This window comes from Anomaloglossus baeobatrachus, chromosome 6 (genome assembly GCF_048569485.1).
Source record: "Anomaloglossus baeobatrachus isolate aAnoBae1 chromosome 6, aAnoBae1.hap1, whole genome shotgun sequence".
NCBI lineage: Eukaryota > Metazoa > Chordata > Amphibia > Anura > Aromobatidae > Anomaloglossus > Anomaloglossus baeobatrachus.
Genome location: NC_134358.1, coordinates 80,167,153 through 80,190,473, shown reverse-complemented (window position 1 = coordinate 80,190,473; position 23,321 = coordinate 80,167,153). Strand labels below are relative to the sequence as shown.

The following is a 23,321-nucleotide window of genomic DNA, read 5'->3' as shown; positions in this document are numbered from 1 at the left end:
ACTCTTCAACGAGAGCCTTTTTCGGGTCTCATTCTGGCTCTCAAAGACTTGCATTGAGAGCTTGTGACGTAACTCCTGACTTCTGGCCAGCCATAAATTACGGTCAAAAGATGGTACCGCAGGATCGGAGCAACGTCAATAAAACTCAAAGATACCAGAGGGTGAGTATAAGAGTTGGGTCAAGGAACTTACAATAAAAGTGCCACTTCAGCGCTGAAAAAAGAACCCCTGCTGTAGTGGGGCTTAAACAATCAGATGTAAATCAGTGGGGAAACTAGAAGCAAGTGTTCAATTGCACAGCAGCAGGGGAAATAAACTGAACTAAAGGCCCCGTTATCGTTAACGATATCGCTAATAAGATGTCTTGGAGTCACGGAATTCGTGATGCACATCTGGCCTCGTTAGCGACGTCGTTGCGTGTGACACGTACGAGTGACAGCTAATGTTGCAAAATACTCACCAAATCGTTGATTGTTGACACGTCGTCCATTTCCCAAATGTCGTTCCTTGTTCTGGACACAGGTTGTTCGTCGTTCCTGAGGCAGCACACATCACTTCATGTGACACCCCAGGAACGACAAACAACACCGTACCTGCGTCCTCCGGCAATGAGGTTGGCGTGACTTCCATGCGGCTGCTCTACGCCCCTCTGCTTCTATTGGACGCCTGCCGTGTGACGTCACTGTGATGCCGCACGAACTGCCCCCTTAGAAAAGAGGCTGTTCGCCGGCCACAGCGACGTCGCTAGGAAGGTAAGTACATGTGACGGCTCCTAGCTATATTGTGCGCCACGGGCAGCAATTTGCCCGTGACGCACAAACGACAGAGGCGGGTGCTTTCACGAGCGATATCGCTAGCGATGTCGCTGCGTGTAAAGCCCCCTTTACTGTCCCTTCATGACAAGGATAGGTTGGGTACTCCAAAGTGAGTGACGCTCTGTGTTGCAGATGAAATCCTGAACACTAGACCCCCTTCTGTTAGGCTATGTGCGCACTTTGCTTTTTACCTGCTTTTTACCTGCTTTTTCAACTGCAGCGTTTAATGCCAAAATGGTTGTGTTCTAATTTTCAAGCAAAGTCTATGGGAATTTGGTTTTCTTGTCCGCACGATGCAGTTAAAACTGCAGCCTTTTTCTTGCAGAACTTTGGTCAAAAACTCAAAAACCCAAATGGCAAAAACAATTGTTCTGTTTTTGTTTTTGCCATTTGGGTTTTGCCCTGCAAAGCTGAGTTTTTGACCAAAGTTCTGCAACAAAAAGGCTGCAGTTTGAACTGCATAGTGCGGACAAGAAAACCAAATTCCCATAGACTTTGCTTGAAAAGCAGAACACAACCATTTTGGCATTAAACGCTGCAGTTGAAAAAGCAGCAAAAAAGCAGGTAAAAAGCAAAGTGCGCACATAGCCTTACCGTAGCCAAAGAACTCTGCAAAATATCTGTCAGATCAAAATTGGGCTTCTGCCATCAAACTTTGCTGTGGCCGCTCCATTGAACACAGTCCAAGTACATCCATTGTATTTACCTTTAATAATAAGTTCTGACTTTGATACATGGCTCCCAGGTTGTGTCCACAAAGTAGTTGCTGACTGTAAAGCAAGATGTGGGTCAAAACCTGATAGTAATACAATGACAAATTTGAACCAAAGTAGAAGTTAGGTCTGAATCTAAACGGTTCAGTTGGATTCTCTGATTTGCCTGTCATTTTGTCATTGACATTCATCTTGTGGCAGAGCACATTGCGTATGCGCCGCCCAGTTTCCAAGCCAGCACACTGCCAAGGAGACCAGAGCGATGACGACTGGATGGAAGGTGTCACAATGTAACTGAAGGATAGTGAGGGACAGAGGACTCTTAAGGCCCCGTTACACGCAACGGCGTATCTAACGATATATCGCCGGGGTCACGGATTCCGTGACGCACATCCGGCATCGTTAGCGACGTCGTTGCGTGTAACACCGCAGAAACGATCGTTAACGATGGAAAATACTCACCTAATCGTCCATCGTTGACACATTGTTCCTTTTTAAAAAATCGTTGATTGTTGAGGACGCAGGTTGTTCATCGTTCCCGAGGAAGCACACATCGCTATGTGTGACACATCGGGAACGACGAACTGCAGCTTACCTGCGGCCGCCGGCAATGCGGAAGGAAGCAGATGGGCGGGATGTTTGATCCGCTCATCTCCGCCCCTCCGTTTCTATTGGGCAGCCGCTTAGTGACGTCGCTGTGACGCCGAATAAACCGCCCCCTTTAGGAAGGAGGCAGTTCGCCGGCAACAACGATGTCACTGGGCAGGTAAATACCGTGTGACGGCTCCTAACGATATTGTGCGCCACGGGCAGCGATTTGCCCGCGACGCACAAACGATGGGGGCGGGGGCTTTCACCAGCGACATTGCTAGCGATGTCGCTGCGTGTAAAGCCCCCTTTACACTGTCCCTCACACTAAGGGACTCTTGGCTATCCCTAACCTCAGGAATACTCTTAATGGATGAGATTCCTGAGTCGTGGGCCTGGCTATTCTTCTGGCCAGAGCTAATCTGTTTCCTTCTCTTAGAAAGGCACGAGAGTGTGATGGCAACATAGATTTAGACAGACAGGATAAAAAACAAAACTCAGACACGCTGAAAACTCCCGAGAACAAAACCCAGTAAGAAACTACATAGATTTAGACAGACAGGAAAAAAAACAAAACTCAGACACGCTTCAAACTCCTGAGAAAAAAACCCAGTAAGAAACTAAAGAGAAAAGCAAGAGAAGAAAGGCAGCAACAAAAGGACAACAAGGGTTAACACCACAACCACTCACAACAATAAAGCACTACAACCACCAGTTAGGCTGGATCAAACCACCTCTCCAGACCAGTATAGATAAACCATAGCTGGCATTAATGGAAGTAGCTAGCCAGCATATATAAGAGGGGAGTGAATGTGACTGGGTTTCCCATAGCATATGACCAAAGGAGATTAGCAAGAAGCTGAGTAGAGAAGAGCTCTTGCTAGCCTGGGTATGAACTACAAGTCTGTGGGTCGACGCTTGAGTCTCCCGGCGCTGATCACAGACATCAAAAAGTTAGAAGGCAGAGTGCAAGAATCTATACTTTTCACAGATCCTGACACCACCATGGCAGTCGTCAATGCTTGCAAAAACCTTCTTGTGACAGGAGGAGTGAAGCAGAAAAGTGTTAAGTTTGTTACAAATATTGAATTCTTATTCTTTTAAACCTTTTAATTAATATGCAATGTTTCCTCCATGCTGACATTCGTAAGAAATTTCCAGGAAGGGTTCTTTAAAATTAGAAAAAACAAGTGAGAACCAAATCTAGTTACATTAACGCTTAATAAAATCAGTAGAGTGCTAATAAAAAACCTTCCTTTCGTAGCCTCACGCTGATGTCCATGTGTTTGTAGAAGGGTGTTATTTATGGAACATATTTCAACTCAATTAAGGCGGTTAGTGCGACTCCAGAGACATCAGTCCTACCAGTTGTTTGTGTAATCATTTATCTTGCATTTTAATATGCGAAGCGTCCATGTTTGCACAAAACAGAGTTAATAAGATGAGGAGCGGTACACAGTGCCAAGCAGTGAAAGAAAAATTAATATATGACTGTACAGGCAGTTCTACCACTTACTAAATATTATTAAGGCCAAACGATATAGATACACGTCTAGCAAATGTTCCAAAAATTGGTGTACGCAAATATTTCGCCATTATAAAAGCCAAGTTTGAAGGTCACTACGGAAGGATAATTAATCTTAATCATTGTGGTTCAGTAAAGATGTACTCACACATGCTGCTTTGGTGCTAAATTCCTCCAAAACTGCTACAAAAATGTCCCATGGCATAAGTGCCATGTAAAAGAGGCACACAAGGTCTTGCAGCTCGGAAGTAATGAGGTATAATTCCTACATGTACCTCCACATGGTGCTACATAGGGCCCCATATTACGGAATTATTTTCCGCTAGATGCTTTTATTAAATATATTATTTTTATTTATTCTGCTTTTTATAGCGCCATTATATTTCAAAGAACTTTACAAACATCATCATCCCTGTCCCCATTTGGACTCACAATCCATATTCCTTACCAAACAGCAGGAGAAAAGCAGGTTTAAATACCGCGCCAAACCACAGGAGTCCAGATGATGTTAGTAAAACTCTTCCCTTTAGTTTCACAGGTCTATGCGTTTCGAGGACATGTCCGTCCTCTTCCTCAGGACAATGTGCAGAGAATACTATAGCCTGCACATTGTCCTGAGGAAGAGGACGGACATGTCCTCGAAACGCATAGACCTGTGAAAATAAAGGGAAGATTTTTACTAACATCATCTGGACTCCTGTGGTTTGGCGCGGTATTTAAACCTGCTTTTCTCCTGCTGTCTGTCTGGTATTCCTCCTCGTTGTGGGACCGCTGCCTTCCACGCTACGTATATGATTTCTAAGGGGTTTTGACTGGCACAATCCGACCAGGTGAGTGCTTCTGCTTGCATTCACCCTCTTGTGTCATACCGGGTAAGACCCTATTGCGCCTTTTCTCTCCACAGCTTCTCTTGAATCCATATTCCTTATCAGTATGTCTTGTGCAGTTGTTGTCCTTGGGGAGATTTGAATCCAGGATTCCTGTGCTGCCCATATAAACTAGCTTCATGTTACAGCATCCCATCAAGCATGTCATACCCTCATAGTTTTAAAGGGAACCTGTCATCAGATTTGTCCCCTATAAGCTGTGGCCACCACCAATGTGATCGCAGGAGTCGTGACTACGACAGGGCTCGAGGTGAGGGCTGACGCTAATGCTGTAATGCATTGCAGCACAGAAACCCATCAGGTCCCTACACTCCAAACTATGGTGTTGCAGAGTCACAGAAGGCAGCAGCCGGGGCTGAGGCTAACATGTGTGCCCGCTGTTTAAGAAAATGCGTATTCACTACTCCCCATGCCCATAATTTTGCCCACCTCTCAGCACTGAAGCTGATACCCAGGGGTGGATGGGATTATGGGCATGGGGACCAGTGAATATGCATTATGTTTAATAGCAGCACAAGTGATCATCCAGCTGCCGGCTTCCTGCAGCCACTGTGTGATCGTGTGCTGCTGTTAAAGAGAACTATTATTCATTACACTCCACAACCATAATCTCGGGCATGGGGAGCAGAGAATATGCTGGCAGTTGAGACAGGTGTAACTGGGCGCACATGGCAGTGAAATGATGGGCTGAGTCGCTTACACGCTGATGTCCATTGCCAACATGCAAGTATCAGAGGAGGACACTGGGGATGCAGATAGAAGGTAATGTATTTTACTGTGTGCGGTGTGATGGGTATCATATGTACAAGGATGGGACCATATAAGACCAGGATGGGCCATATATTACCAGGATGGGGTCATGTAACACCAGAATGGGGTCAGGTAATACCAGGATGGGGCCATGTAACACTAGTATGGGGCTATACACCAAAATGGGGGCCATATAATACCAGAATGGGACCTTGTAATGCCAGGATGCGGATATGTAACACCAGCATGGGCCATGTAAGACCAGGATGGGGGGCCATATTATACCAGTTTGGGGCCCTGTAATACCAAGATGAGCTATATATTACCAAAATGGGCCATGTAATACAAGGATGAGGACCATATAATACCAGGATATGGACCATATAATATTAGGATGGTGTCATGTAACACCAAGATGGTGCCATGTAACATCAAGATGGGGCCATGTAACACCAGGATGGGAGTCATATAATACCAGGTTGGGGCCCTCTAATACCAAGTTGAACCATATAATACCACAATTAAGTCATACAATACCAGAATGGGGCCATATAATATCAGGATGTGGGCCATGTAACACAAGGATGGAGGCCCTAAAATACCAGTATATGAGACATATAATACCAGGATGGGGCCCTGTAAATCCAAGATGGGGGCATATAATATCAGGATAGGGCCATATAATAACAGGATAAGGCCATATATACAAGGAAGAGGGACAAAAATACAAGCATGGGATGGAAAGCTGGTTGCTGAAGGAAAAAGGCTCTTTCCCTCATCACCCAGCTTTCCCATGCTCTGTTATACATCTTTTTCTCAGCATCCAGATTTCCCATGCTTTGATATCATGGTAAGGCTTAGTGCTGAGCGAAAGCTGTATAGCAGAGCATGGGAAAAACTGGGTGCTGATAGAAATAGGGATAGTAGAACATGGGAAGGATGGGGAGGCTCAGGTCCATATTTTGCACCCTGGCCCACCTTTAGTTACGCCACTGTATACTTCATTCTAGAATACTAAATATAAGTGCCCAGTCCGATCTGTATAACGTAAAAAACAGCTTTTATTATGCTTACATGGATGCGGTGCGATCCAATGGACTTGCAACCGCCATCATCCTTTTGTTTCATGTTTATGATGCGTCCTACATCATCCATGCAGAGTCCACAATTGCGTTCCTGCACATTTCTTTCTGCCCTGCTGTTGGCAGAGCAAAGTTTTGTAATATGCAGGTGCGGGGAAAGGTCAAAGACCGCTCGTGCAAGTGCACTACAATAATTTGATCTGCCTTTAGCCGGCAGAGAGAAGTGCACATGCGCAGGAATACAATGAAGGACGCTGTGTGGAAGACGTAGAACGCATAATCCACACCGAGCTGTGAAGGATGACGGCGATCGCAAAAACAGAGGAGGTGCCAAACTGAGACCAGTGACGCCCATTGGACCGCCCCGCCCTGCAGGCAAGTATATAAAAAGCTTTTTTTTACATTATACAGGTGGACCCGGACTCCTATATACAGTGTGTCCACCCATATCTTGTCCACCGCCATTAACATGAGAACGACGGCAGCTATATACATAAAAGTGATGTCAAGGTTTAGTAAAGTATAGTAAAGTAGCCATGCACTGCGCAATGAAACCACCTAAAGCGCCACCTGGTGAAAAACAACGGAGTTAGCATTTTTATCTCGAAAACGGAACGAGATCGTGAGAAAAAAGTGAATTACAAAGTTGTAGGGCATCATCAATTCAATACGAATCGACACCTTGCATACAGAAATGCTAGGATTAGAACGTGTAAAACTCACAAGGCTGCAGACGTGAAGCGATACCTCATGGAGACCTTCCTACAAGTCATTGGGTATGGTGGCTGCGTGGAGTGGCCTCCACGCTCACCTGACCTGACCCTATTGGACTTCTTTCTGTGAGGTCACATCAAACAGCAGGTGTATGCGACCCCTCCACCAACATTGCAGGACCTACGACGTATCACAGATGCTTGTGCAAACGTGTCACCTGCCATATTGCACAACGTGCAGCAAGATACAGTATGCTGTCCAGAGTCCAGATGTGCATTGCAGCTGACGGTGGCCACTTTGAGCATTAAAGGTAAATGAGCGCCATATGCGTGACCAGCATTCGATGTTTGGGGGGGATCATGGGTTTCATATCATAGCATTTCTGTATGCAAGGTGTCGATTCGTAGTGAATTGATGATGCCCTACAATTCTCTAATTCACTTTTTTTCTATTTCGTTCTGTTTTCAAGATAAAAATGCTAACTCCGTTGTTTTCCACCAGGTGGCGCTATAGGTGGTTTCATTGTGTAGCGCATGGCTACTTTACTATACCTAGACACCACTTCTATGCCTATAGCTGCCGCTGTTCTCAAGTTAATGGCGGTGGACAGGATATGGGTAGACACACTGTACAGTACTCTAGAATGTTTTATATAAGGAATCCTGGTGGTGGCCGCAGGTTATAGTTTTGTACTAGGGATACTTACGTTCCTTGTGCAAAGGACAGGACATTCCAATAACATACAGATGTGTTCTTTTGCTCTTGTTTCAAGGTACCCTGAGATAATTAACCAGGTTTAAAGAAAAACAATATTTTGCTATTCTGTTGGGAGATGTTTATGCTATATGTTGACACTCTCTGGTTGTGAAGTGACTCCTCCATGTTGAATGTGTTACCTGCATGTTGCAATCATGTATTGAATTTATATTGGGATAAAACTGGAGTCCTTCTCGAAATTCATGGAAAGGTGAAGGTGAACGCATCTGTAGAACACGGATAGGAGAGGAGAATGTACAAAATGAACATATGGGGTTTTTTTTCCCGTATGGTTTACAACAAGACACTGATCTAAATTTGTACAAGGGTCAACCATGGTATCATCACAAGATTCTCATGAGATCAATAAGGAAATGTGAGAACAGGAACAGTAAAAACCGAAGAACCAAAGTCATTTCTATCAGCAGCTATAAAGCTAAATTCAGGGTAGATGACTCCATTTATAAATATTTACCAAGCTCTTTAATGAGGGACAGCGCTTCCCAGGAGATAAAGGCTCCACCACCATCATCCATGGCTCCTTGCCCAACATCCCAGCTGTCCAGATGTCCACTGACAATCACCACCTACGACGAGGAGTAAATATATCAAAATATTGTACAAATTTCACTTATGTCTTCATTGGTTATTTTCGGCAAAACCCGTCTGTTCCATGTAGAAAAATCAGAGCAAACATGAATGTAATAGCTGAATCTATCATTATCTTTGGATACCTTACAATGCGCTGTACAAGATTCCTGGCAGGAAAAGTGTGTGGCTGTTTCATAACGGGATGACATGTTCATTCTGGAATGGGAACAGATATTGCAAGAGCCGGAAACTAAGTGTCTCAATGTGGGTGTAATTCCTAATAGGGCTGTGAAAGACATTTGGATACAAAATTTCAACGAGGAGCTTCATGAGATCATGAAATAACGTCTATTCTTCACCAGAAGAAAGTGACCTATTTTGGGAGATGCAGCTACATATCGTTAATTCCTTAGGTAGCAGATCTTTTGGTCGAAGAAAGTGAATTGGCTTAAAATATGTTGGAGGCTACATTCTGAAATGAGTTTGCGTTTTGTCTTACTGCATCGCCAAGACGAGCAGGTCCAAAACTCACACTTTGCATTTATGACTCTTTTCTACGAATATACAGTACAGTAAGGTTAAATCTTGGTTATCAATTTAAATAATGTTTGAACCTGTCTTATCTCAGCCAACCCTTTTTCACTTTGGAGCCACCCTGGAGCCTCTATTAAACACAAATTCTGCCGAGGTAAGCCCCAGCCAGCCATAAATGTGCACACAATGTTTTTTCCAGGTGGATGAAATCAGAGATGTTTTCAAGAGGAAATTATTTTAAGAAATGCCGGTGATTTTTGTCTAAATCATATTTTACACCATTTTTGGGCATTTCCCAAAGTGGTTTGTAAAAAAAATTTTGGCCTCTTCTAAAGCACTTTTAGGGCAGCTTTATGCATTTTAGTAGCAATTTTGGGGCGATTTTCTTTTAAGGCCATTAAGCAATGAGCAAAACACAAACATTTTTCTTAGGCAGCATTGTATGCAAAATGCTCTAAAAGACCCCCAGGAGTTTTCTGGGCTTATTTTAAGACTTAAGAGGGCTTTACACGCTGTGATCTCTTTAGCGAGATTGCAAGCGATCGTACCAGCCCCCGTCGGTTGTGCGACACGGGCAAATCGCTGCCCGTCGCACACAACCTCGCTTACTCCCATCACACGGACTTACCTGTTCTGCTACGTCGCTCTGGCCGGTGATCCGCCTCCTTTCTAAGGGGGCGGTTCGTGCAGCATCACAGCGACGTCACACGGCAGCCGTCAAATAGAAGCGGAGGGTCGGAGATGAGCAGGATGTAAACATCCCGCCCACCTCCTTCCTTCCGCATTGGCAGTGGAGGCAGGTGAGGAGATGTTCCTCACTCCTGCAGTGTCACACACAGCGATGTGTGCTGCCGCAGGAACGAGAAACAACATCGCTAATTAGAAGAGAACGATTTTTTGTTTTAGGACGACCTCTCCGCGGCAAACGATTTTGCCCGCTTTTGCGATCATTTTAGGTCCCACATAAGTGTCACACACTGCGATATCGTTAATGACGCCGGATGTGCGTCACAAACAACCTGACCCCGACGATAAATCATTAACGATATCATAGCGTGTAAAGCCCCCTTTATTATGGACATCTATTATAATGGATCATTTTCCAAGTAGATTCCCTAAAGAATGGTCTACCCACTTCTTTTACCTGCCTGGCATTTTAGGAAACCCAAACCAGTTAAAAAAAAAAAATACTCAATAGCCTGATAATATGTCATGGCTCCACTCCAGGAATCAAACCGGTGATCTCTGTTTGTTGGTTGGTTTCCCTCTTGACTGGAGCAAAGCCTGAACCTCGTCTTTTTTTTTTATTCTCTGCCTTCACTTCTATTCAGGTGTGTGTATTTTCTCGCTTGGTTTTCTCAATCACATTTTGGGAGGTTCTATTTATACTCACTGCTCACATGTCTCAGTTCTGGCTATATTTTGGATGGATGCTTGTGTGGAGTCCCAGTCCCTCGGCTAAAGGGAACCTGTCACCGGATGTTCATAATACTCACTTAACGGTCAGTGCAGAGCAGACTGGTTGGATGGGCTTCTCCGTTCTCCAGGTCCGCGCCTCCTCTTTCGGCCATCTTTGTCCTCCTTCTAAAACTAGTGTGGATGACGCATGCTCCGTTATACACACAAGCGGACATTGAGGTCCTGCACAGGCCCACTTTTATCTGCCTTGAGTAGGGCAGATCAAAGTATTGTAGTGCGCCTGCCCAGGACCTCAATGTCGGCTAGTGTAGATGACGTAGAATGCGTCATCCACACTTGCTTCAGAAAAAGTAAGACAAAAAAGGCCCGAAAGAGGAGGCGTGGACCCGGAGAACGAAGACGCCCATCTGACCAGTCTGCTCCGCATCAACTGTTAGGTAAGTATTATAAACATCCGGTGGCAGGTTCCCTTTAAGGTTTTCTTACTGAGACATTGCTATCGCTGTTTCCTGCAGTTTGTTTGTGTGAATCCCTTCCAAGTTATTTCCTATTTTCTTTCATTTAGGTCTGGGATGCTTTCCATATTTTCTGTTATTTTTATTGATTTCTTTTATTCCATCATTCCTGTATGACTGTGCTTCCACGTTCTAGGCCTCTGTGCATTTAATTTAGTTTTATTGTTGTTATTGTGTAAGGGGTACTTTGCACATTGCTATATCGGCAACAATGTGTTACCGACGCTGCAGCAATAGTCCCCGCCCCCGTCGCATCTGCGATATCTTGTGATTGCTGCCGTAGCGAATATTATCGCTACGGCAGCTTCACATGCACTCACCTGCCCTGCGACTTTGCTCTGGCCGGCGAACCGCCTCCTTCCTAAGGGGGCGGGTCGTGCGGCGTCACAACGACGTCACACGGCAGGAGGCCAATAGAAGCGGAGGGGCGAAGATGAGCGGGACGTAAACATCCCGCCCCCCTCCTTCCTTCCGCAGAGCCGGCGTGAGACACGGTGACGCAGGTAGGGGATGTTCCTCGCTCCTGCGGCTTCTCACACAGCGATGTGTGCTGCCGCAGGAACGAAGAACAACATCGTACCTGACGCTGCTGCCAAATAATGGAAATGTCGGACCCTACACCGATGATACGATAACGACGCTTTTGCGCTCGTTAATCATATCAAAAAGGATTTACACACTACGATATCGACTGCGACGCCGGATGTGCGTCACTTTCGATTTGACCCCACCGACATCGCACCTATGATGTCCGCCTTACACTTGGTGTATAGAGCAGGATGTAGTTAAGAACACTCAGTGAATGACAGGCATCAACAAGTGGGGGTGCCATAACATGATCTAAGGTTGTCAACCTCCGCTCTCAGGCAGGGACAAAATGAGAGTCAGGTCTAGGGCAAGTATATGCTTATTTTGGTACCTATGGATTTCATATTATACATCGACAAATCTTCACTGTAGAACAATAATAAACAAAGTCAAGCAAAGGATGAATGATCACTTAAGTACAAGTTATTTTTTAAGTTCTCACATTTCCTGCCTTAAGTATTTTTTTTCTTGGAAACTTGATATAATGCTTTCTCCCTTCTGTATTTGGCACTGCAGTGGAATTACAGCTTGCTAGATTCCAGTTGATCATGGCTGGTCATGGCAGCAGAGCAGGACATCTTGTGTGTATCTTATCTCCAAGTTATCATTCTAACAAATATTGTTATGCACCTGGCCAAGATCTGTCTTTTACTTCCCTCAACGCAGCTCGCTAAACTCTGTTGTGCTACACGTTGGACTTGGCAAATGGCCTGGCATTATCCCATGTGATTACTCACTTGGGCCTATGAATGGTTCACCAAGACACACACCTGCACCTTGGAGTTAAGACTTCAATATTCCCAAGACTCTTAGTTACTTTGTGCACCTTCACTTGCTCAGTACTTGTCTGCAGTCTCCAGGACTACTACTGCTTGCTTGTGGTTTCCAGTATCTCAACAACATGTCTGCACTCTCCAAGACATTTGCTGCCCTCCTGTGGTTTCCAGTATCTTACCTACCTGTCTGTGGTCTGCAGGACGTCTACTGCCTGAGTGTGCTATCCAGTTTGTCAACTGCCCATCTCCAGTCTCCAGGACGTCTCCTGCCTGTGTTTTCTAGTTTGTCAGCTGCCTGTCTGTAGTCTCCAGTACGTCTCCTGCCTGCAGTTTCTAGTAACTCACCGTATTGTTTGCCTACAGCTTCCAGGACCTCTGCTAATGGTCTCCTGTTTACCTGCAGTTTCTAGTCCCTCAGCCGTGTATTGCATGCTTCACTCGTCTACTGCAACGGCGCCTGTGGCCAATGTGCCCACACGGACCTGGGCTTGGAGGACCCACCTCACCAAATGAGCTTAACAAAAATAAATTGCCCCAAACTTGCAAATCCTTCCAGAATAAAGAGGGCTTCTTCCCTTTGGTAGAACTATAGAGATCTAATATAAGAAAGAGACAACCGACTAATCTAACCGACATTACACATGGCAAACACATTGGTCAGACCGTCTCAGACTTCTGATCTACATGAACCATTTTGCTTCATGACTGAAGTTCTCCTCACAGACTGAGTTGCCTCTTTGTATCAATTTGGAAATAGTTTATTCTGGCTTCGGTCCATAGCTTGAAGCATCCGTGTCTCAGAATTTTCAATTAAAGGTCTGTTCTGCACAAATGAGTGTAGAAACTTGTTTTGCCACTGTATATTTACCCTGCTTAATAATTTTTGTATATAAGACAAGGCTAATACTGGTTTTCCACTAATGTCCAAATTACAACTAAGTACAGATGTATGAATTTACATTTATTACTTATTTCCGCATTTTACAGATCAGTAATGTTATAGGAAGAGAGAGGATTCTGTGGCTTTTTAACTAGATGTGAGGAAATATAGTTTATGCACCATGTTGTGGTATATGTGATATCATTCGGAAATACATGTAAAGTAAATATATAATTCATTTTCACAGGGCTCCAGATCTGGAATATCCAGAGTCTAATGACTAGTCCTCCACTAACAGTAAAAATGAGTACATCCCCATTGAAAAGTAAGATTTTAATCAATATTGCACTCAATAAAAGAACAATTTGTAACATTTTTAGTGTTTTTCACTGTAATTACATCTGATTTCTCAGATTTGTCTGAAGACATACTCTGGACCACTCTCCTTCCATACATTGGCGATGTTTGGTCGGCAATTATCTTGACTGTCTTGCCCATACACAAGATAACTCACTCTACCGGTCACTACTGTGTTCTCTATAAGAGCGGCACTATCAGACATTCCTCATGGTGTCTTATCTCTTGCAGAATAAAAGGATCTGCAGTCCCAAATTGGATATGTTCCCCGACATCATCTGTCAGGTACCCCAAACACATTAGACTATTGGACCAACCATGCAATATTTATGGCTTCAGCTGATGTTACTCTAATGTGTATGGGGGCCTTAAAGGGTTGTCCACTACTCGGATAACCCCTTCTCGATCCCCATGTTTGCCCCCATTAAAATAACATTTATACTCACCTCTGGTGCCTGCGCCGTTCCAGTTGTGTCGGCACTCATTCTCCCGGGGCTCACATGAAGTTGTTACGTCACATGAACCCTGCGCCTCATCAGCGCCTGCTTCACTCTCTCCGCCTTCAGACGAATCGAACATCAAGACGAAGTCAGAACTGTGGCTGGACAATCACTTCCTATTGATGTGTGATGTATCTGAAAGTGAGGAGAGAGAAGCTATCACTGATTGGGCGCAGGACTACAGTGACATAACAATGTCATGTAGGTCCCAAGAGAAAGAGTGCCAACACCACTGGAATAGCGCCGCTAACGGAGGTGAGTATAAGTGTTGTTATTTTAACGGGACAAGCACTCAGAATGAGAAGGAGTTATCCGAGTAATGGACAACCCCTTTAAAACAGATTTACAATCAAATCCAGTGTTCGACAGTACGATAAAGGCCAAATAATTATTGGAGACTTAAAAAAAAATTAGTCTACTGATATCAAATTTTTAATATTGTGAATTTAGTCATATTAAGGGGTTATTTAATCACATTTCAGATTAGAAGTGTTCTGGAGATTAGCTGATTGTTGTGGCTCTGGCCACCGGTCCCCCTGGCAAGCGGCTGTTTTTGCTGGAGGATATAATCACTACAGAACTATTTAAAGGTAACCTGTCAGGTTCCCAATGCCCTCTAACCCAGCAGATACCTGTATGCCCAAATTCCCTTCCTAACCAGACCTGTATAATGCTATTCACTAATATGAATGTTTCAAAAAACTACTTAGAAACCTCGTTGTCCCTATGCTTATTAGGCCTGTAACTAGTTGCAAGGGTGTTAGAACCCCTGACGAGTTGGCCCTTTCTCCATGTTATTACAACTCTGTGGGCATGATAACATTAATTTTATGAGCCGGCATCACTACAGCTCCTGGAAATCTTGTGCATGCACACAGCTCATTTTAGCCACATCAGTGCGCCTCTGAAGCCGGGTGTACACTTCCCTGCTTCATTAGTCGCACTGGGCATGACCGGAGGTTCAGAAGACATGTACGTGAGCCGGCTTAGGAGCTTCCCACAGAGGTGCGATAACATGGAAAAAGGGCCGACCAGTCAGGGGAACTAAGGCCCCCTCCAACTAGTCACAGGCCTAATTAGCATAAGAACAGCGAGATTTTTAAGTTGTTTTTTGAAACATTCATATTAGTAAATAGCGTTATACATGGCTGGATAGGCAGGGAATTTAGGCGTACAGCCATGAATTCTGCTGGGTTGAACAGTATAGGGGACCTGAAAGGTTCCCTTGAATTACATGGCAGGCATTCAGAAAAAAAAGAGATGACTTTGTGAAACAACCCATTTAAAGAAGATTCCCAAGTTGATTTTAATAAATATATATATATATATATATATATATATATATATATATTTTACTTGTCGTTGTCGCTGACCGTGTCCCCAGTGTATTGTCACGCACTTGACTAGTAAGGTTTACCTAGAACCTAGTAAACCCCCAGAAGATTTTACAACACACAGGGAACACAGGGGTCACGATACAACAGAGATCCCTACAACTAGGGAGAGGGGTGAGAGGACACCTCCGGAACTCAACTCAAGCTGACTCCTAAGCTCCCTAGCATCCCTATACAGGTTCTTGCATCCTATCACCGAGCCGGATACCTTAGACCCTCAGCTAGCCCTACACTGAACCTGGTTAGTGAGTAGGCCAATGAGATCACTATACTCGTCACTACAAAACAGAAATGCGAGGCTAGGAATACAAACAGGGGAAATAGATATGCAAGGAAAAGACACTCCGGGCGGCTTCAGTGCAGCAAAGACCACTGCTGCACACGACACGACAAACTTTGTCCAGAGCAGGCTCCTTCCAAAGTGGACCACACAGAAATGAGGGATTCAGTTTCTATCACAGGCTTCATGTGATCAGATCACATGACTTTAATAGCGAAGGGGAGTGATCCCATAGAGCCACATCATCTGAGATTGGGTGCTACAGCCCACAGCCAGGCAGGAAAGGTTGCTTAACCCTTACAGGACCACAAGCAAGGAGATGTTATCAAATAACAGTAGTGAACCTGCCAGCGGCAAGGCACTGTGACTTTCTGACACCAAATTTAACTGTGGTCTCCCCGAGTGAGATACACTCATGACATGTATTCATGCCTCCATTTTATACAGTCAGTGAATAGCTGTAAAGGGTGCTTTACACGCTGCGACATCACTAGCGATGTCGAGCGCGATAGCACCCGCCCCCGTCGTTCGTGAGACATTTGGTGCTTGCTGCCGTAGCGAACATTATTGCTACAGCAGCGTCACACGCACATACCTTGTCAGCGACGTCGCTGTGACCGCCGAACAATCCCTCCCTCAAGGGGGAGGTGCGTTCGGCGTCATAGCGACGTCACTGCGGCGTCACTAAGCGGTTGGCAAATAGAAGCGGAGGGGCAGAGATGAGCCCATGTAACATCCCGCCCACCTCCTTCCTTCCACATTGCCGGTGGACGTAGGTAAGGAGATGTTCGTTGTTCCTGCGGTGTCACACATAGTGATGTGTGGTGCTGCAGGAATGACAAACAACATCGTACCTGCAGCAGCAGCGATATTAAGGAAATGAGTGACGTGTGAACGATCACCGATTTTGAACGATTTTTCGATCGTTGATAGTCGCTCCTTGCTGTCACATGCTGCGATGACGCTACCGGCGCCGGATATGCGTCACTACCGACGTGACCCCGACGATATATCGGTAGCGATGTCGCAGCGTGTAAAGCACCCTTAAGTACGGAAAATGAGACAAGACATCTTTAGTCAAGGTGAAAAGAAGACCAGAAAAAAAGCAACGGGAGCGCAATGCTGGAACAGTGGCAAGTAAAAGAGTGAGCATATATTATTTTATCGTTTTTGATGTGTGTAGCTTTTGAGTGATCTTGAACAATCCCTTTAAGATCTAATACGCAGAAATACTGTATCAACTTGCTACAACCAAAAAAAAACCCCAAAACACGTTAGTTATGACTGTGAGAAAATTTACATATTTTGCACATTTATGGTTTAATGCTCAGATATATGGAAGTAGTAAATCTAAGCAAGTTGGGAAAATAGTCATTAAGATGACAGAGAACGAGATTCAAAATGTTTCACTTTACAGCTAATTCAATGTGACTAATTAAAGTCTACCTTTCAGCCGCACTGGAGGACGTTACATGTGAATTATTACATCACTGCAGCTGTTGTTTCATCTAGTAAGAAAAGAAAGATGGCGAAACGCGACAGTCACTTCTCAGCATTGCTTTTTAGTTATACGAAGCATTATATAAAAAAATTGTGAGTCTTGTCCTCTGAGACAAAGCAGCGGCAGATGACTTCACGTTGCCTTACTCATTTCACGGGCAATCAGACAAACCAGGATTCACGGCTCCTGACGCCAAAACCACTACAGAATCATCAAAAGGTGGCTCCAGACTGAGCGCACAAACAAGCTCCTTCCATAACTGTTTTCGAGAGGCAGCAACCTTTATGAATCCTCTGCTGCCATCAATACTGGCGCCTCTGTTTTTCGCTCTCTCTTTTAACTCTGGCAACAATCCAACGACTTCAGTGATGAAGAACACAGTTGTGTCTTTTTAGAACATTTCATTCCCCCCCAAAAAAAACGAAGGCCTCTCTGTGCATTAACTAAACACCGACATGCTTCAGAGGCTGGTGAAGGCGTCTTCTCGTCACTAGAAGGAATGCGCGGCACCATGAGTGGTGGTTTGTACCTGCTCTGTTTATCTGTGTACAGAGTCAAAGCTGTTCCCAGAGGCCCAGGGAAAACCACAGGATTAGTAATAGGAAAAGAGGCCATTGAAGGTCATTACTAAAGTGTAAAACAGCGGCTCCAAACAACATTTTCTCCATTTCTTGATGATAACGATGTACTAAAGGTGAATATCACAGTCGCTTTTCGAACGGTGCAACATTTTATAAAGAGGTTGTCTTATTATAGAGAAAGTTCTTAATTGGCTTTTAAAGGTAAAATGACCATAATAGAGTTTACGAATTTATAGAATTCTTCACCAGATTATCGCTACCTAATTTGAGAACAGCATGGTGTAGGGGCAGAGACCCTGAATCTAGTGATGTGTTACTTACTGTGCTGCTTGCTACATTTTTTGTAGAATTAAGGCTGCTTTACACACACGCTAGCGATCTCGTTAGCAATGTGACACGCCCAGATCGTTGTTATGATTTGCCGAGATCGCTCATAGGTCGTTTTATAGCAGTCACACGTACACATTTCACAAACGACGCTACATCGTTGAGCAATATATTGTTTGACCAAGGCGGTCGTGTGGATGTTGTTCGTCGTTGGCAGGGTGTCAAACGTAGCAATATGTCTGCTGCGTTCCAAACGACGAACAATATCTTGAAACTGAACGACGTGTCAACGATCAACGATTTTCACCCAATTTGCGATCGTTTGGAGTCGCACGTAGGTTGCACGCAACGACGTCGCTAACGATGACGGAAGTGCGGCACGAAAACCGTGACCCTGACGACATATCGTCAGATTTTTCATAGCGTGTAACGCCGCCTTAACTGTTTAACAAGCTGGAGATTATCACTAGAAGACTACCGTGTTTCCCTGAAAATCAGACAGGGCTTATATTCTTTTCTACTTTGAAAAAAATGCACTAGGGCTTATTTTCGGGTGCAGATCTTCATTAAAGAGAAAAAAGTACTCATCAGCCACTCCACAAACAAATGCAGGTCCTGGTATGAGAAAGAGAATGCACGGAATGAAGTCCAGCTGGTCACCTGAAGGCACAATCCATAGATTCAATAGAAAGATCCAGTAGTCCCGAAACAATAAAATTGGAAGCTTTATTTCACATGATTAAAATTCCATGGATCAAATGTTGTTTAAAACAAGAGCAGATGACGCGTTTTGGATCAGATAGGATCCTTACTCATGTACTGTTTACGCTCACCTGGTGAGTTATATCCTCCGAGAAAAAGTTCTGGGAGGGTACATGAGGCATGAGCATTGATGCAGCAGTCAGGTAAGGCTAGTGGGAGATATAGGTAGCAGAGGTTCTGGAGACCGCAGGTAGACAGGAAACTGGGAACAAGTAGCAGAGGACCTGAAAGCCGAAGGCAGAAAGGAGACATAATAGATACCGCAGTCAGGTAGCAGAGGTCCTGGAGACCGCTGTCAGGTAGCATAGGTCTTTGATACCGCAGACAGGTACCAGAGGATCTGGAAGTAGCAGGCAGACAGGAGGCATCTTGGAGACCACAGACAGGTAGCAAAGGTCCTGGAGACTGTGAACAGGTAGCAGAGGTCCTTCATACCGCAGACAGGTAGCAGGGGTACTGAAGACCGCAGACAGGTAGTAGATGTCTTGGAGACCTCAGACAGACAGCAGAGGTCATACCTTGCCGTTTGGTTTCCGGGCTTACATGCATTGGCCAATACATAAACTAAATATCTCTCTTTTGCAGTAATGCAGTGCCATATTTTTCCTAGTACATTTTTGGCTTTTTTCAGTGTGCAACTGTTTGCATTTATAGTTACTATGTTTTTTCAGTTAGCACCTGTTCACATTTGTTGGATGTGCGGGTCAGTTTTTTGATATTTCTAGCAGAGGTCATGAAGACTGCAGAAAGGTAGCAGATGTCCTGGAAACCGCATACAGGTAACAGAGGACCATGAAGCCACAGACAGGACTCAGGAACACAAAAGTCTTAATACCAAGATACAAGTTTGTGTCTTGGTGAGCCTTATGAAGGTCCAAGCAGATGATCACATTGGATCATGCTGGGCCATCTGCAAAGCCTGACGTGGAGCACAACAGAGTTTAGCGGACCGGGGTGAGGAAATTAAAGCCCGGATCCTGAACAGGTGTGTAACATATATATAGCAGCCAGTACGATTAGGCAGAGCTGCAGGGGGAGGCGAAGAAGAGAACTGCAGCTTGAACTAATAATGGGCAAGGGGTGTGTCTCAGACTACCTTAGATCCCCTGTAGACACTGTAGATAAACTGTAGTCAGCAGATGACACCTCTTAATGAAACTGAGCAGAAAAGGGCCATGCGGCCAATAAATAGAAAGTAATTATTACCTATATGGACTGACTTAGAAATAATAATTAGTTTACGGCTGGAGTGTCACTTTGAATTGCATGTTTAAAATACTCTTTTAATCTCAAACTGTCTGTATATTTCTGCTGGCCAGTCCTGAGCGTATCTCAACAGTTCTTCTTTTTTTTAACCTTTTACACAGGTGAATAATTCACAACTAATTTACCGACACATCACAATCTGCCATTTCTTGTGTTCTCGGACCATGGAGATGCATCTTACAAGTTATTTCAAATTACACATTTTTGTCTTATTTCAGAGGAAGCCTCTATCTTTCTGTGATCTTAAAGAATTCCTTTCCCGATAAGATGACAGGGCTCACCTATTACCTTTTCATCAAGTATAATGCAAAATGATTTTCAACAGTTCCATTAAAACGACTTTATGTAAAGGCAGAAGCATCTGCGCTAAGACGACGTATTTAATATCTGCTCTGCCCGCTATGAATTTATATCAGTTCTATCACTGGTCACATCATTACATCTGATGAAATGAGTTAATGAACCCAGTAACGTCATGGTTTTTAAAAGCACCAAAAAATAATAGGTTTTTTGATGTTGCAGAATTTCTTCACCTATTAAGCTACTAGCATTGTTTTATTGTGTTTTTGCGTGTGTTATTTTACATGCTTTTTTATGGGCTTCTGATTCTGCGCCTTTTTGTCTTCCTTCTGTATATCATTCCATAAATAATGCTACTTTGCCTTTGATGTTACTTGATGTTTGACTTTAATTAACAAAGCATAACTGATATACTTATGTGCTGGTTATATGTGTTTTTTACCTATGGGTTTTCCTGCATCTAAAGCCAGCTTTACACCTTACAATTAGGTGTGCGATCTCGTATGCGATGTGACACGCCCAGGTCGCATATGCGATTGAATGAGATTGCACGTAGGTCGTTCATTTGCTGTCACACGAGCGTTAGTAGTCTATGTTAAATTGATCAATTTTGTGTGCGATCCTTTAGATCATGTGTTCTGTGACGTATGCATTGGGCACCTTTTTTTTTTTTTTATTTATTGACTTGCCAAGCGTGTGTAATGTAGGGATGCGTTTTTACTATGTCATCTGCCGTTCAGCTCTGCTACATGGCCGCTGACAGCAGACACAGACAGCCATGTAGCAGAGCTGAATGGCAGATGACAGCAGACACAGACAGAGCCGCACTGTCAGAATGAACTCGGGTGAACCTCACCCGACTTCATTTTCATGCTGCGGCTCTGTCTGTGTCGCGTCCTGATTAGCGGTCACCTGTGAAGGACTCACCGGTGACCGCTAAACTCCTGAGTAACTGAAGTGAGCAGCCCTCTCTCATATACTTACCGATCCCCGGCTCTGCACGGCGTTCACACTGCTCCGGCGGCTTTTACTGTTTTGAAAAAGCCGGCCGCCCATTAAACAATCTCGTATTCCCTGCTTACCCCGCCCACCGGCGCCTATGATTGGTTACAGTGAGACACGCCCCCCACGCTGAGTGACAGGTGTCACACTGCACCCAATCACAGCAGCCGGTGGGCGTGTCTATACTGTGTAGTGAAATAAATAATTAAATAATTAAAAAAAACGGCCTGCGGTCCCCCCTAATTTTAAAACCAGCCAGATAAAGCCATACGGCTGAAGGCTGGTATTCTCAGGATGGGGAGCTCCACGTTATGGGGAGCCCCCCAGCCTAACAATATCAGCCAACAGCCGCCCAGAATTGCCGCATGCATTAGATGCAACAGTTCTGGGACTGTACCCGGCTCTTCCCGATTTGCCCTGGTGCATTGGCAAATCGGGGTAATAAGGAGTTATTGGCAGCCCATAGCTGCCAATAAGTCCTAGATTAATCATGTCAGGCGTCTATGAGACACCTTCCATGATTAATCTGTAAATTACAGTAAATAAACACACACACACGAAAAAATCCTTTATTAGAAATAAAAAACACAAACACATTCCCTGGTTCACCACTTTAATCAGCCCCAAAAAGCCCTCCTTGTCCGGCGGAATCCAGGATGGTCCAGCGTCGCATCCAGCGCTGCTGCATGGAGGTGACCGGAGCTGCAGCAGACACAGCCGCTCCGGTCACCTCCACACAGCAAATGAAGACAGCCGCGTGATCAGCTGAGCTGTCACTGAGGTTACCCGCTGTCACTGGATCCAGCGGTGGATGCAGCGGTGGCCGCGGGTAACCTCAGTGACAGCTCAGCTGATCGCGCTACTCACCTCAGTTGCTGACTGGAGCGGCGGTGAGTAGCGCGATCAGCTGAGCTGTCACTGAGGTTACCCGCGGCCACCGCTGCATCCACCGCTGGATCCAGTGACAGCGGGTAACCTCAGTGACAGTTCAGCTGATCGCGCGGCTGTCTTCAGTTGCTGTATGGAGGTGACCGGAGCGGCTGTGTCTGCTGCAGCTCCGGTCACCTCCATGCAGCAGCGCTGGATGCGACGCTGGACCATCCTGGAGTACGCCGGACAAGGAGGGCTTTTTGGGGCTGATTAAAGTGGTGAACCAGGGTATATGTGTGTGTTTTTTATTTCTAATAAAGGATTTTTTCGGGTGTGTGTGTTTATTTACTGTAATTTACAGATTAATCATGGAGGGTGTCTCATAGACGCCTGACATGATTAATCTAGGACTTATTGGCAGCTATGGGCTATCAATAACTCCTTATTACCCCGATTTGCCAACGCACCAGGGCAAATCGGGAAGAGCCGGGTACAGTCCCAGAACTGTCGCATCTAATGCATGCGGCAATTCTGGGCGGCTGCTGACTGATATTGTTAGGCTGGGGGGCTCCCCATAACGTGGAGCTCCCCATCCTGAGAATACCAGCCTTCAGCCGTATGGCTTTATCTGGCTGGTTTTAAAATTAGGGGGGACCGTAGGCCGTTTTTTTTAATTATTTAATTATTTATTTCACTACACAGTATAGACACGCCCACCGGCTGCTGTGATTGGGTGCAGTGTGACACCTGTCACTCAGCGTGGGGGGCGTGTCTCACTGTAACCAATCATAGGCGCCGGTGGGCGGGGTAAGCAGGGAATACGAGATTGTTTAATGGGCGGCCGGCTTTTTCAAAACAGTAAAATCCGCCAGAGCAGTGTGAATGCCGTGCAGCGCCGCGCCGGGGATCGGTGAGTATGAGAGAGGGGGTAAGAGGGATAGACTGACATGGACAGAGAGAGAGGGACAGAGATAGTGACGGACTGACAGAGATTAGTGATTGACAGACATTGTGAGGCGCTTCAGAACGCAGCTTTTCAGCTGCGCTC

General features: G+C 44.9%; 1 protein-coding gene across 1 annotated transcript in view; it reads right to left on the bottom strand.

Moving 5' to 3' along the window:
• CPQ (carboxypeptidase Q) overlaps positions 1-23,321 on the bottom strand; it is a 718,960-nt gene that overhangs the window by 206,128 nt on the left and 489,511 nt on the right. Inside the window, exon 5 of the mRNA XM_075316234.1 lies at positions 8,306-8,417. Coding sequence (XP_075172349.1) covers positions 8,306-8,417 — 112 coding nt within the window. The remainder of the gene's footprint in view (positions 1-8,305; positions 8,418-23,321) is intronic.